The 14039-nt window shown below is 40.6% G+C and overlaps 1 protein-coding gene across 1 annotated transcript in view; it reads right to left on the reverse strand.

Annotated features, from left to right (window-relative positions):
• Positions 1–2890: 2890 nt before the first annotated feature.
• The window catches only part of BBOX1 (gamma-butyrobetaine hydroxylase 1), a 43271-nt gene continuing 32122 nt past the window's right edge, over positions 2891–14039 (reverse strand). Inside the window, exons 4-7 of the mRNA XM_075163289.1 lie at positions 9276–9381; positions 7400–7596; positions 6554–6720; positions 2891–4912 (exon numbers count right to left, since the gene is read on the reverse strand). Coding sequence (XP_075019390.1) covers positions 4752–4912; positions 6554–6720; positions 7400–7596; positions 9276–9381 — 631 coding nt within the window. The 3' untranslated portion in view covers positions 2891–4751. The remainder of the gene's footprint in view (positions 4913–6553; positions 6721–7399; positions 7597–9275; positions 9382–14039) is intronic.

The following is a 14039-nucleotide window of genomic DNA, read 5'->3' on the forward strand; positions in this document are numbered from 1 at the left end:
ACGGGGACAGACACGTATCGTGGCATGGCAACAAAGAAAATCCTCTGCCTGCTTTGAAGTCATTGGGCACTTTTACATATTAAAGAAAAGTAACTAGAAATACATAAAACATTTGACTTTAAACGTATTTTGCTAACTAAACCAGCTCGTACCCTACAAAACGCTACAAAAGCAGCTCCTAATCCTTTGGTTGACCAGATGCCCTCGACACAATGCGGAGCAGCCTTGGGGCCACTCTGAATTGCCGTGGCTCTGCTGAAGATCCTTTTAAGTAGCGGGGAAAACCAGCAGCTGGTTGTTGGCCCAGCCCCTCCTCCTGTTCCCCAGCGCTGTCCCGCAGGAGATGCTGCAGGAGACTGGGAGATGCGCCTCTCCCCTCCCCGGGAGGAGCAGTGCCACCCTCCCGCCCACCCCTCCGTCCAGCACCGGGGGGGAAAGGGTGGCTGCAAAATGCCCCCTCTCCCTTAGATCTCATCCCATGTCCAATATTGAGATTGGTTTCAGCCAGAAACATCCCCTATAGCTGCCATGTCTATGCTTTAGCTAAAATTTGGTATTACTTTGGCTGTTTTCCACAGGTCCTGTAGCTGGTTCCCTGCCTTTGACAATTGCCTTCTCTAGAGTTTAACCCGACATTATGTGGAAAATGGGTTTCTTAAGAGCCGTTCTGATTTACTTTCCTTTTAGTTTTGCTGTGGGTTGGATTTTTTTCGTTGGTTTTATTTTTTGTTTAAAGGGGAGGTGCATTTTTGTCCTCCTTCTCCATCTCGGTCTTTACATCTTTTTGGCACTACTAGACTGGCACAACAGGGTGGGGGGATCTTTTGCTGCAAGTTTAAAATGTGTGTATAAAATATATTTATTATTTGAGCTTTTAGCAAAAGTGATTTCCGATTTCCAACAGGAAACTTTCAAATATGGACTTGCCCTAAACTAACAGTTAGTTTTATGAACATGTAGATTAGAATAAAAACTCATTTGCCTTAGGGAGAATTTGAGACAAGATCGCTAAGTGCCTTCTCTGATTTGTGTCAGAGAAAAACACAGTACAGAATAAATACGTATTTTCCAGGAGTAATATATTGCACATGTGATGAAAGGCTGCATTTAATTTGCTGGACGTATATAAAGCAATATATTTCAACTTGCAAAGCTGTGCAGCTAATCCAGCTTTCTTCCCACAATAGGCATTTGCAAATCTCTCTGGACTCGGGTTTGCTGTCCCCCAGCCAACAGAAGTTGGCACGTGCTGCAGGTAGCTCAGCAGTGGCTGAAGCGGGACTGTGCCGACGTGATCCGCAGAGTGAGTGGATCCACAGATGTGAGTCCACTGAAATGCCCAAGACGCTGCTTGCTTTCAGCAAGCTTTAAAAACTAGCTGGAAATCTGATAGATAAAAAAGATATTTAAAAAATTGTACATGAAAACAATGCCATGGGATTGGAGCCAAACATCCATTGCTACAAAATGCAATGGGAGGAGAAGAAAGCTAGGACAAATGAGAAAAGGCATTTGCAAATAATAAAATGGATATGTATTTTTCCTGTGCCTGTGCTGTGAGCCCACTAGATGCAGCCAGCTGCTGACCAGAGGCTGGATACTTGATGTGTCATGAACACACAAAGGTCGCATGGCGTTACAGCTTCTGGACTACAACCAGCTAAGTGAAATCATGTCCATTAGCAGCCTCTGGATACAGCCCAAACCTCCTTCAGAGTTGTCCTGCAAACACCTATTACCAGCTAATTTTTCTTGCTGCTAGAAGGTGGTAGAGACCGCTGGGCCTGGTAGCCCGTGACGGCTGGGCTACCCGTGCTGGGTGACCCGCACATGCCAGTATTGCAGGCAGGTCGGAAGCTAGACCTCTCTGAAAGCTTTGCAGTGGCATTCTTTGGTGTGGATTTGGAGATGAAGGGGAAATAAATCCATCTTGGGCTTCCTCCATTATTTAGCCTGACCAGATACCAGTATAGTCATCAGGAAATCTACTCTGCAGATAGTTACAGAGATACTCTCTTTTCCCAGTACAACTATAGTAATATGCAAATGTGTTTAAAATTAAAATTTGTGATATAGATAGTAGCTGGATCCTAGAAGTTGAGCAGAGGATTGGCAGCCAGAAACCTAAGTTTTGACTGCGCATCAGGTTTGGGGGGGTAGTCTGACCGTTTCCCAGTTAAATGGGATACCATGCCATAGCTCACGGAGGTGTTGCAGGGATTAGATTTTGTTTGTGCAGGACTTCACATGTCCACTGACGCGCAGTTTTTATCATTATTTACACTCTATTCTGCATGAAATATTTTGTTGAATATATAGTAGCTTGAGTTATGTTTATGTATAACACTAAAGGATTTATACGCTGCAAATTGCACGCAAGCAGAGTGATCGTGCTGTTGGGAACCTGGAGCCACAGCACGCCTCCACCCACCCATCTTGTCTGTGTGTGTGGCACATGCCTGCGATCTGCAAAGCTGCCTTATTTTTAATTATTTTTTTGTTATTTATTTAACATCGAGACTACATATTTTGGGGAAATGTGGACCCTTCAAGAAGGCGTGGGTATATAAAATACAACATATCTCAGGCACAAAGTATGAACTTCAGGGGTCTCTTGTGTGAGTTTTTAATAGGGCATACTTCGCTGACAAAAAATCCCAGCAGTGCAAAATTAGATCCATTGAGAGCCTTGATTAATTTTGTTTGTTTTCCCCTCAGCTGTTCAAAGTTATGGGTTTAGTTGTACTTTAACTATATGTTAAGTATATGGGAGAAACCTGAACGGATCTAGGTCTAATCATATTTACAAACATTTGTAAATAACAATAATGATTTCATATCTGTGGGCAAGATGTTATGTATGAGATTAGATATGAGCCCAGAACAGTAATCAGTTCCAGAATAGCTTTTAATAAACAGAAATTTGAATAAAACCATTTTTAGAAAAGTACAGAATAAAAGCAGAAAATATCTCTTTCCTGTTAACCATTGGTATAAATCCCAAGATGTCTTGTTTTAAAGTTATAAATTATTATATGGAAAGTATCACAGTTAAAGCACAGTACTGCTGGTGTCTTACAGAATACAGGTATTAACCTTTCCTCACCTTTTCCCCCTTTTATAGCAAAGGCAAAAAATACTTTCCTCATGTTTCCAAAGTTAATTATTAAAGGAGGCCCCAAGAAATCAAATTACCACTAAAAGCCAGTTTTGTTACGCTATGTCTTAATGTCAAAACTTTGATAAAAACATTTCACTACTTACTAAAGAGGAATGGAGTCGAACCACACTATGCTAGGTCATGACCAAATTCTAATTTAGTTTTACTTGATTATTCAGCTGAGAGACCTGTTGACTGTAAATGATGAGTAGAAGCTGCGGAAGTGTTTGCAAGCTCATGTTAGGGTCTCGCTTATGTTGGGGTTTTTTGTGTCAACAAATTTAGTTCAACAGTTATTTAATTCTGTAGTTGTAGTTCTACTGTTTTAGCCTACTGGGAAGAGACTAGGATTTATCTGACTTTCAAGGAATGGTTTGAAAATAAACAGTTGAAGAGAGCATATCAGAGGGTGGAGGTGTGGTTATTTTCTCAGCTCTTGGCACGGGTGAGAGGGCGTCCTGTTAACTCTGCAGCTATAAGTAAAGAATAAACTCAGTGAACATAGTGTTGGGTATAAGAACAAGTATTTTAAAATTCTTTCTCTTTCAATTTGGCATCAGAATGTAGGGAAAAACCCACTATTTTGGCTGCAGTGATTTTTACATAGCGTGATCTCTATTCAGGATGCAACCTAGAGGAAAATATCCTGCAGACCAAGTCTATCGGAGGCGTGCTCTTGTACTTGCTGTAACAAAAATGGACCCGAGTTCAGCCGCCACTTCTCTGTCAGGTGTCAGTAACCACCCCTTGTGCTTTGTGATTTCTAGCTGAAAAGTGGCATCAGCATTCCTCTTCCTGACTTTACGCAAAAGCCTGTCTGCCCTGCAGACCTTAGTTACGCCTCTGCACAGCATCTGATGGGATTTCTGACCCCTTCTGCCACCTCTACACTGAGATTTATTTGATTCCTAATGCAGAGGAAAATTAATACGACGCATTCTCTGGTAGCTCTATGATTTCTGAGCTTGTGGGCTTATGGACTTAGAAATGTAGTAGAAATTATTTGTGGCTGTGATAGTCACCACATGTACAGCGGGACGTACAGGGTACAGCATCTGTTGAATGAGATCTTGTATTAAAGTGGAGTTCTACCTAGAAAGGTGTGTATATAAAAATAACTCTGCAGCAGTGGTTGCTTATTTTGATAATGAATTTTGGTTATGATTTATGCAATAAAGAATGCCACTCTGAAAACAGAAGAAGGTGCTGTTCATAACAAATCTTTAGTAAGTAGTACTTACAAGCTCTTTTTTGGTGCTCCCTTCCAAGCTTTCTAGGGAGGGCAGGTATATTTGTAGAGGAAAATTAAGGCATTGTGATACCCAGTCAGCCCAGTTAAGTGATAATTTTTCAAGCCATTTTGCGCACTGATTTTAAAAAGCAAATAAACTGACAGAGGTAGCAATGCATTTTATAGAGCCAAAGACCAGGGCACAGATAAATCTTAAATTGTTATGAACAACAGGTTTCTTAGCTTATGGAACTCAGAAATATATTCGTGATGTTAGTTTCTGAAAAGAAAACACAATTGTTTGGGGTTTTTTTTGAGGTTAGACAATCTAGGTTTTACTCATTCTGGTTAGAAGAAAGCTCAGTCCCTATTCAGGACCCTCCTCCTGAGGAGCCGGAGCCTTGACATGACCACATCCCAGTCTGCATAGGCACCTTCCAGGTGACGAGTCACTTCTGATCCCGACTGGTAGCTTTGGCGACCATGAAGCACGCGCCAGTTATCAAACGTCACTATGTCTCCTATCAAGAGATTGCACAAATTTTAATATTTGGTATGCTACAGTTGATTCCTTCGAAGAGATAACATGGAGGTGGATTTATAGCAGCAGTTAGAGAAGCAAACTTCAAGTAGCTCGGCTGGAGATACGCAGCAACGACACAGTACTTTTAATTTAGCTGGTCATTCTCAACCAGAGAGGGCAGGTCCCTTTCGACCTCTGTTTTTTTTCTTGTATAACCAAGAGTTAAAAAGCGGAGTGGTAGGGAATCCACGCTGAGAAAAGCAGGCCTTGAGGGGAAAGGCGACTACAGCAAATCCACAGGAAGGGTAAAAAGGGTGAAAGCCACTAGGATGATTTTCATTTGGTCATCTGGTACTGTTTGTACTATACACATCCTCCACTCCTATCCCTGTTAGGAGACTTTTATGAGAACAAAGTCAAGCCATTGAAAGTTAGGAAATCACATAATTAAGGCTAGCATGCCATTTTAATTTTTCTCCCTTCTGTCCCACCGTTATGATAAATCTCTAATTAAATAACCTTATAGTCTTTCTTTCCTTCTCCCCCTCCCCTCTACAACTGTTTAGGTGCATTAATTGATGGGATGGATGCTACTAATGTAATGTGAGGTACTTTGTTTTACCTTTTATTATGCGATCTTATAAATTATTTTATTGCATGTTCCCAATAGAGAGAGATTCATTTCCTCATAGACATTTTAAAGACACTAGCATCACAGTACATGAGGCAGTCAGATGCACTAATGAATTTACTTTTGTAACATCTCTTGAGAGATGAGAGACTATTCATATCTTTATTTCACAGCTGGGGAATGAAAGAACAGAGATTAAGGCCAAAGTAGTTAAATAGATGCACAGACTGACTTTTAAAGAGTAAAGGGCATTTTTGCAGCACGTTTTATGTTCAAAACACAGCCCTGTACAACTCTAGCTGAAGTCTAGAGCACTTAGCACTTCTGCAAATCTACCTCCAGATGTCTTGCGTGGGCCACCCAGAAAAAGCAGCGCAGCAGCAGTGGCCTTCGGTAATCCACCCCGCATCACGCCGGCACTCGGGCTCTAAGCAAGGACGCTAACTGAATTCCCCGCGGTGCTGTTCAGCTTCCTTCAGCGTTACGCACATTATACATCTGTATCCTCTTCTAGATGTCCTGCAACTCCTGCAGCCGTTGGGAAGGTGCCCCGCTAACACATTAAAGTGTCATAAAGAAAGACGTATCGTTTGGCTTAATGTTCGTACTCTGCATCAAATGAAGCAGAGGAAAGAGTATGTGACCGTGTATCATTTAATGAGCAGACACCGAATTGGGGTGGCACGGCAGTCTTGGACATGATATTGCCCACCTGTGGTGCCATTGACGTGACAAGTTACAACTTCCTATATGGTATGGGTTTCTGGTGGAGTGAAAAGACACATTGGACTAATCAATAGATAGACTCTTATTTCCCTCCTGCCTTTTTTTTTTTTTTTTTAGTGTAACAATGGCAAAAGAGATCTATGAGATGAATGTAGTTTGAAATAAAATAGGTGATAGAAGGACTGAAATTTCCTCTCAGTACCAGTGCTAACAATGCTCAAGTGTTTTGACTGTTAGGAAAAACATGTGAAAAATCATTGCGAGGAGAAGCAACTTACTGACCTGGTTTCAGCTTGTAAGTAAACTTGTGTTCTGCGCTGTTTAATAAATCATCAAATTCCTTTAGAGCTGCATAAAACGGCCTCACTTTTTCAGCTGGTATGTCAAACACTGTGTCTCTTGTTGCATTATTATAATTGATGCGAACTGCTTGGCCTCTGGAATCCACGCTATGAAACAGAAGGAAAGGAAAAGGAATGTATTATGTTGTTACTGAAACATTTTAAGATGGTTAAACAGCAACTGAACTCTCCTGCTGGAATTTCAGTATGTTTCTATAGTGAAATTCAGATTGTTATTGGGTTGGCTTTTGATAATTAAGCCTAACTAGGAAAAGGGATAATCAGGAGAAAGTGTAGACACTTGATTTCCTCAAACATCTATATTCTATACACTTTAATTGTAGAATTGTAAACTCTTTAAATTCAGAAGAGATTATGATCATTTGCATTTGATCTTTTTATAATATATAGTTCTTGATCTAAATGCTTCAAATTATGACCCCTCTTTGGCACGATACAGATGTACATCGGCTGGAATTTAGTAACAGACCCAGCTGCTGTTAACCTGTGTCTGTACCCAGGAGTTGCTCCAATTACCCCCACTTCTTGCTGGTGCGTGGCAAAACCAAGTAAGCAGAACCATGCTGGGGTGGTACAAAGCAAAGAACAAGCAATGCACTGGCAAAAAACCCAACTCAACAAAAAAAAAACCCCAACCCCAAAATAAGTACAGACCAAGTTAAACCAGCGTTTCCCCACAAGGTGGCAGGAGCAGACCTTCTCCTACCAACACGTAAGCCACCATGCAACAGGGATTTTATTTTCCGATGTTGTTAAGACTACTCACTCTATAATCCTTTGTTTACATTGCATAGCAAAATCACAGTAGTCCACCCCAACATCTGTATAGTCTACAGCGGTAGAGGACAGGATCTGATACGCTTGAGGATTTTGTTTCTTCAGCTTGTTGGATACGTGAAATCCATCTACAACTCCACTTTCGCCTCCTGCAGCGGTTTGCTTTATACAGTGGAGAAACTGAACCTGGAATGAATTAACATCTCATTACGAGATGAATTAGCTTGCATATTTAACAGTTCATTAGTATCGGTTGCCTTCATATCTGTGGTTCTGGGTTGGTTTGGTTTTTTTTTCTTTTTTTTTCAGCAAAAGACTGAGTTCCCATTACTGCAGCTTCACCGCACTCTGCCACCACTATCACACAGGCAGAAAATTAAAGTAGCGTGTTCATAAATCCATCCCATTTGGGGTATCTTCTAACGCTTGCAACCTGCGAGTCAACTGCAACGCTCTGGTCTCGCTTCTTTCCTTTGAGTCCCTCTTTGCGGCAGTCACATAATTTTAAACGCATTGCGGTCTTATCTCAACAAGGAGGATTAGTTTTCTCTTGCAGAAACAAAACCTACTGTGAATTATCTGCTCACAGAGGGGAAAAGGTGGCTCTCGTAGAAGGCAACAGGCCCAGTGTCTCTATCATAAAGTAGGATTAAGACAGTTTCATTTCACTTCACAGTGAAATTGCCAAGGCGTAAGACACAGCAGAAAGTCTAACCTGGGCTCTTGGTTGCACCAGTGTAAATCTGAGCTGCTGACACAGGCAGTAAAACTCCCCGTGGCATTAGAAAGCCCAGCATCACACAAAGTGTAACCGTTCATCTCAGCCAAACTACACAAAATGCATCTGTCATACCAATGGTAACAGCGTTCACCTTTCCCTTCCATGATGGTGAATTATTTCGGAGACCACTAGGAGAAAAAACAAAAAAAAAACCCAGAAGAGGAGCAGAGAACAGGGTTTGTCCCAGAATCTCCTCACCTGGACCCACAGACCTTGATGATGGTGATGAAGGGGGAAACTGAAATCTATTAATTAAGCCCTATTCCATCCTTACTCCACATTAATGAACAGCATCTAAATGGTTTTAATAGGTGATGTTAGTGTGAAGTATTTGGCATTTACTTGTGGATAAATCGCACTGGTTTTTTGTTTAATCATAGAAAGAACTGATACAAAGTACTCCACAACACGAGAAGGGGAAGTTGTACGTATGAAGCCTATAGACGCAAACTTTCCCAGGGTTATCTTCGTTTCTTTGTACCTGTTCATACTACTTTTCAGTTCTCTGGTGAATTATGTGGATTAGGCTTTGATATGACATGGACCAGGTGAAAATGTATTTTCTGTGGTTATTGTCCAGCTTTACAAAATGCCCCTTTTTTGTCTAATTATGAAAGGGTAGATAAGGGTCTAATTTCAATCGATTTATAGAAAACAGAATATAACATCTTAATCTTATTTCTTCTAATATGTTCTCCTCCTGAGGTGAACAGACGTGTCCTAAGATGTCACAACTTGACTACAGCGTGTAGACACCCAACTTCTTCAATATAATGAAAGCAGCATCAAAAGCACACACAGGACGCTAATGCTTTCTCATACGGTAATATTCTCAATACTTTGTGAGTTTCCATTTAAAAATTAGGGCATACATAATGGGCTCATTATGCAGAACTTATATCATAATGTATATATTGCATACCCATGTGTATATAGATTGTTAATTGCAGATTAGTATACTGTATTTTTACATTACTCTTTTAAGACAAAATTCAGAGTCACTGAATGCTAACCATATTTCACACTATAGGAACATTTCCCTTTCCCCTTTTGTGTTGTGAAAAAGCTAGTAGATTCACCTTACCCCAGGTGGATGCTGCAAAACAGGGTAATCGGTGTGAAAACATAGTTTCCCGGTTGTGTAAGCCACATTGTTAGCATCTGCTTTGTCTTGCACTTGCCAAGTTGGTCTTTATAATAAAAGGGAAAAGAGAAAATATGTTAAAACAGCCAGCCAGCATGCCAGACAGTACACGCTGAAAGTGTGAAATCACAGTACCAAAGAGTCATTCCATCTTTGAACATGAAAATATTGTAAAATTATAAGGAAATAATGATTTAGTAGTGTCCCGCACCCCAGCAAAGAAGGTTTATTCCAGCAGCCCTAGATTCAAGCTAGAAACTTATGTGTGCCAAGGGACATCTGGCCCCAGCGCAGTGTCTAGAAGAAGGATGGCTTTCCGGGGGACAGTACTTCGCTGAATGCAAAGATCAGTTGAAGACACTGACCAAGAGGTATCTGCTAGGATAAATCATCATCTTATTACTGAGGCTTCAGAAATAAGAGAGTGGAAGTTGGCCCATGCCTTTTTATCAACCTTCCATTTTTCCCTGCCAGGTGGAGCACATTACCAATGAAATATAAAATTGTTAAATGCCATGTAACTTCCCCCAAAAATTATTTTTAAAGCTTTATGATCTTAAGTATACAGAGTATCCTTTGCAGGGGGATCTTTCCTGTAACTTGAAGACTTGCCGCTAAAGGAAAATGTCTTGATGAAAGACTTTGTAACTTCTTCCCTTTCTCTGAGCTTTTTCTGAGAACTACTCCATTTATTTTGTTACATAGTTTCTGTCTTGAAATTTGACAAACTTCTGTAAGAAAGTTTACGGGCAACTGCAGGGGAAAAAAAAAGCCTTATTTATATGATCAAGACATGAATACATCACGTTGCAGCACAATCAAAATCTGTTTTGAGTGACACACCCTGCGGGAGACTTTAAGACACACGGTTTGTTTGTAGAGAGTTCACGTGATTGAGGACTGTCCTCAGCAGATGCATGTTATAGATCCAGACGTGTGTCTGGAAAAGCGTCAGTCACCATACGCAGTCCATGTAATCACAGGAGCATCAGTGATTTAAAAGAAAATACGAAACTCATTTTCCCTTGTGAAATACTATAGACCAAATATATTATGTTTCAGATGGTGTGTGTCTAGCATTACTTCTTAATAATAGTTTAAGAAGAAAATAGGCTGAAGAACATGCAGACCAAAATTATTTATATATAGTATACAAACACTTTTGATCTAGGACTGGTATTTAGTACAGAAACTATGCAAAATGCTCTAAAACTAAATTTCTGAAATTGCCAGGGAGAAACCCCCCTTGAATATTTGCAAATGTGTTTAACCACCAGGGAGAAATAATTTTTATTATTTGGTACGGCACATATTCATCAGTACATGACTTCAGTACGCAAGTATGATAATTTCAACCACGCTTCTGTAGTTCCCAATTTTACAGCCAAAAAATAGCCCGTTATGTCATCCTTGTCATTGGTGTTGAAGGTAGCTACGTTCACTATATCTTTAATTTAAAAGACTCCAGTGTCACTTGATGGTTCTAAAACGATTTAACACATTTTAATTGTCTCATGTATATGCAATATATACAATTGCTGTAATGGTAGTACTTTAGAAAATCATTGTAAGGTTTTGCAAAAGCTTTCAGTGCTTTCGTGCTGTTACGCTTTGCGAGGGCAGCTGGTCCCCGGGAGCTTTCCTTCCACGCAAGGAGCTTGGGTCAAAGCTCAAGTTACTTGAAGTCAGCGATGCTAACAGGGAACTCGGCGCTGAATGTGAAAAAAATCAGCCTTACTTTGTCAAAGTCTCAGCTGAGCGGAGGTATCAGCCCAGTCACGGGGAGAGCACAGGAGAAGTCAAGGAAGAAAACGTGGGTAATGTCAGAGGACTCTTGGCCCTTAGGGAGAGCAAAGCGGGGTGGAATGGTTTATGGTTTAGTAATTAGGGTCAGATTTCAACATCAGTTGCTCAGGCTGTTTGACAGAGGAGGAAATTTGGCACCAGGCAGGTGTAGCAATTTTTTGCATTAAGTGGCAATGTGGGCTCAGTCTCCCGGAGCAGAAAACTGGTCCGTCTGTTACATCCTTAGTCTTGCAACACGGCTGCACTAGGAGCTGAAGCCTCGCTTGAATCATCTGGTCTGGCACTTTATTAAAAATCTAAGTCTCATTCACAAGAGATTTGGGACCCACGTCCTTCTCTTGCGGCTGAAGCCCTCTGGGAGGTGCAGAGGGTTTGGCTGTTCCCGTGGGGGTGCTGGGGCCCCGCAGGAAGCCCTCCATGCCACCCCAAGCCTGCACATGGCTTCCGAACAGGGGAGGGGCACGAGGTCTAGGTGTGACTTGGAGACCTCGTTCATGTAGTTGTGCCGCCATAACGTAAAGAGAAAGGTTGATTTAAAAGTCTGGAGCCCCTTGTTGTTGTATGGCTGATACAGAGAATGTTTCCACTTTTTACAGTAATGACATTTTAGGTAGCATGTACCAAACAGACATCTAGACAAGAAAAAAGACTTTTGTTTTTCCATTTGTCCATTATATTCATTACAGTTACGTTTCGGTTTAAAATTCATGGCGTTGTTGAGGTAATGTTTTATTTGGCAAGCGTGCCGATTCCAAATTTATCCTTTTATTTATAATATTTGGTAGGTCTTCTGTTTGGCTGCTAGTGAAATAGCAAAGGGAATTACCCGAAATTATTATTTTATTACAGTTGTAAAAGCCACCTCCGAATTGGATGCCAGTAAGAAATGAACTTCTGTTTTAGAGGTGAAGAGATGGACTGTAAAATGCTGCTCTAAGTCTGTTGTTAAGACTGAAAACTCAATGGAGTTTCTGCTACTGCAAGAAATATGTAAAAGCACCAAGACCAGGCACTACAATAACTATATCTGAAAATGAAACAGGTTAAATTAGGAGAAAAGATATGCGGGTTTTTCTCTTTCATAATATTTTTAGGCTGGGTTCCAGCTATACATGGTAAAAAATAAGAAACTTGTTCCTTATAAAGCACTTTAAAACCTCCCACATAAATATTAAAAATAAGCCAAAACCATGAGTCTTTTTCAAGGCTTCATGTGATGAATTACACATTTAAAAAACACTGGGTTATTAAGCTGTTTGAATACAGTTCTCTATTTTCTGATGTGTTTAGCATGTTATCACTTCATACACATCTGTATTAAAACACTTGAAACTAGTTTTGTGACTTTTTTCTTTTTTTAAATACTTTCTGGATAATTTCTTAAACCACTACACGTAACAATACAAAGTTTATGCATGATACTGCTTGTATTTTCCAGTACTAGAAGAATTCCTCCTTCCCAATTTTTTGTTGGTTGGTTGGTTGGGTTTTTTTAAACAGGGCTCTTAAGGAAAAAACATGATCTAAAGAGCAATTTTTTTAAAAATTTCAAAGCATTAATCATTAACATCACCAGTATGGCAGTGAGAGCAGCTGAACATTGCTAAAGATGTCAGGCTGCAACCTGTGTGCACCTGCCCAGGGAGGAAGGAGACTCGGTTGACAGTAGTGCAGTAAAATGGAGAGCAACCTCCTTGAGCAGGCTTAGTATTTTGCAACCCAACTTTATTTACAGCCTTTGCGACTAAAGAAACTCCTGTTAAACAGAGGAAAAAGATAAAACAACTCCTTCCCACCATGCGTTGAGAAGGCAATGCTCAGCAGCAGTGTCTCAAACCATACCGCGGTCTGTAAAACATACACGTGCAAACAGCTGATGCTTCCTATAGACTTCATCTGATGCCAGAACTCCTCCGTGGCAGGCAGTATCCTTCATCTTGTACACCTCCTGGGCAGGACAGTTCTGCTGAACGGTTCTGGAAGCTTACCTTTGCATTAGTGTGAGTGTTGTGTTTGCCTTTACTGTATAGCCTTAACATAGGCATCCTTACAGTGCATCTTGGAGACAGCTCAACAGTGTCTGATCTCTGAACTGGAGAAATGAAAGCCAAGACGTAAGGAATAGCGCAAACAGAGCAAATCAGCTCATTGAGTCTGGCTCTGAACTCCAGAGCAGGCTGCCTTTGTGTTACTTTCTCTCCTTGCAAGTTGGCAACATATTCTGAAAAAGAAAGTGCGTTCAGCAGTCTTGGCTCTCCCCCCGAAAGTCTTGGCTCTGCTAATATGCATATTGTACCATACAGATCCTACCCCTCCTATAGCTTTGCCTTTCCTTTAGCACTGGAGCAGACACTCTTTTTTTCAGAGCTGGACATTGGTCTGTACGTAGCTTGTTGACTTCACCCTGTGGCAGAGGTGGGTTTTGTTACTTGAAATCCAGACGGGTCTGCAAAACCGGTCTTTGGATGTCAGGCTCTCTTTGACCTTATACTCTTCAGATTTTAATTTAATATTGCAAATTCAACCTAATCATATACAAAAACATAATTAGCAACTGTCAAATGACCTAGAGTAAATCTAACCATGGTAGCTCAATTGGGATGATGTAAACCAGTCTTCAAGACTTTCAAATACCACAGCTGTGTTTAAAAAGCAAAAAAGAAAAAAAAAAACCCCAAACCCAAAGCTCAACTAAACAAAATATTCTAAGTATGTTTTCTTTTAAATGCAAAATTCTTAGTCAGTTGGAAAATTTTCGTAACATTGAAACCCTCTTTCTGCAGCCTAATAAATACAGGAATTAGCAAATAGGTTTTGGAAAAGCAAGGAGACTTACAGCCTTTTATCGTTCCTTTACTGTGAACCCTAATACTTAAGGAAACATAAAAGTAAGGTTTA

The sequence above is a fragment of the Calonectris borealis genome, chromosome 14, assembly GCF_964195595.1.
Source record: "Calonectris borealis chromosome 14, bCalBor7.hap1.2, whole genome shotgun sequence".
NCBI lineage: Eukaryota > Metazoa > Chordata > Aves > Procellariiformes > Procellariidae > Calonectris > Calonectris borealis.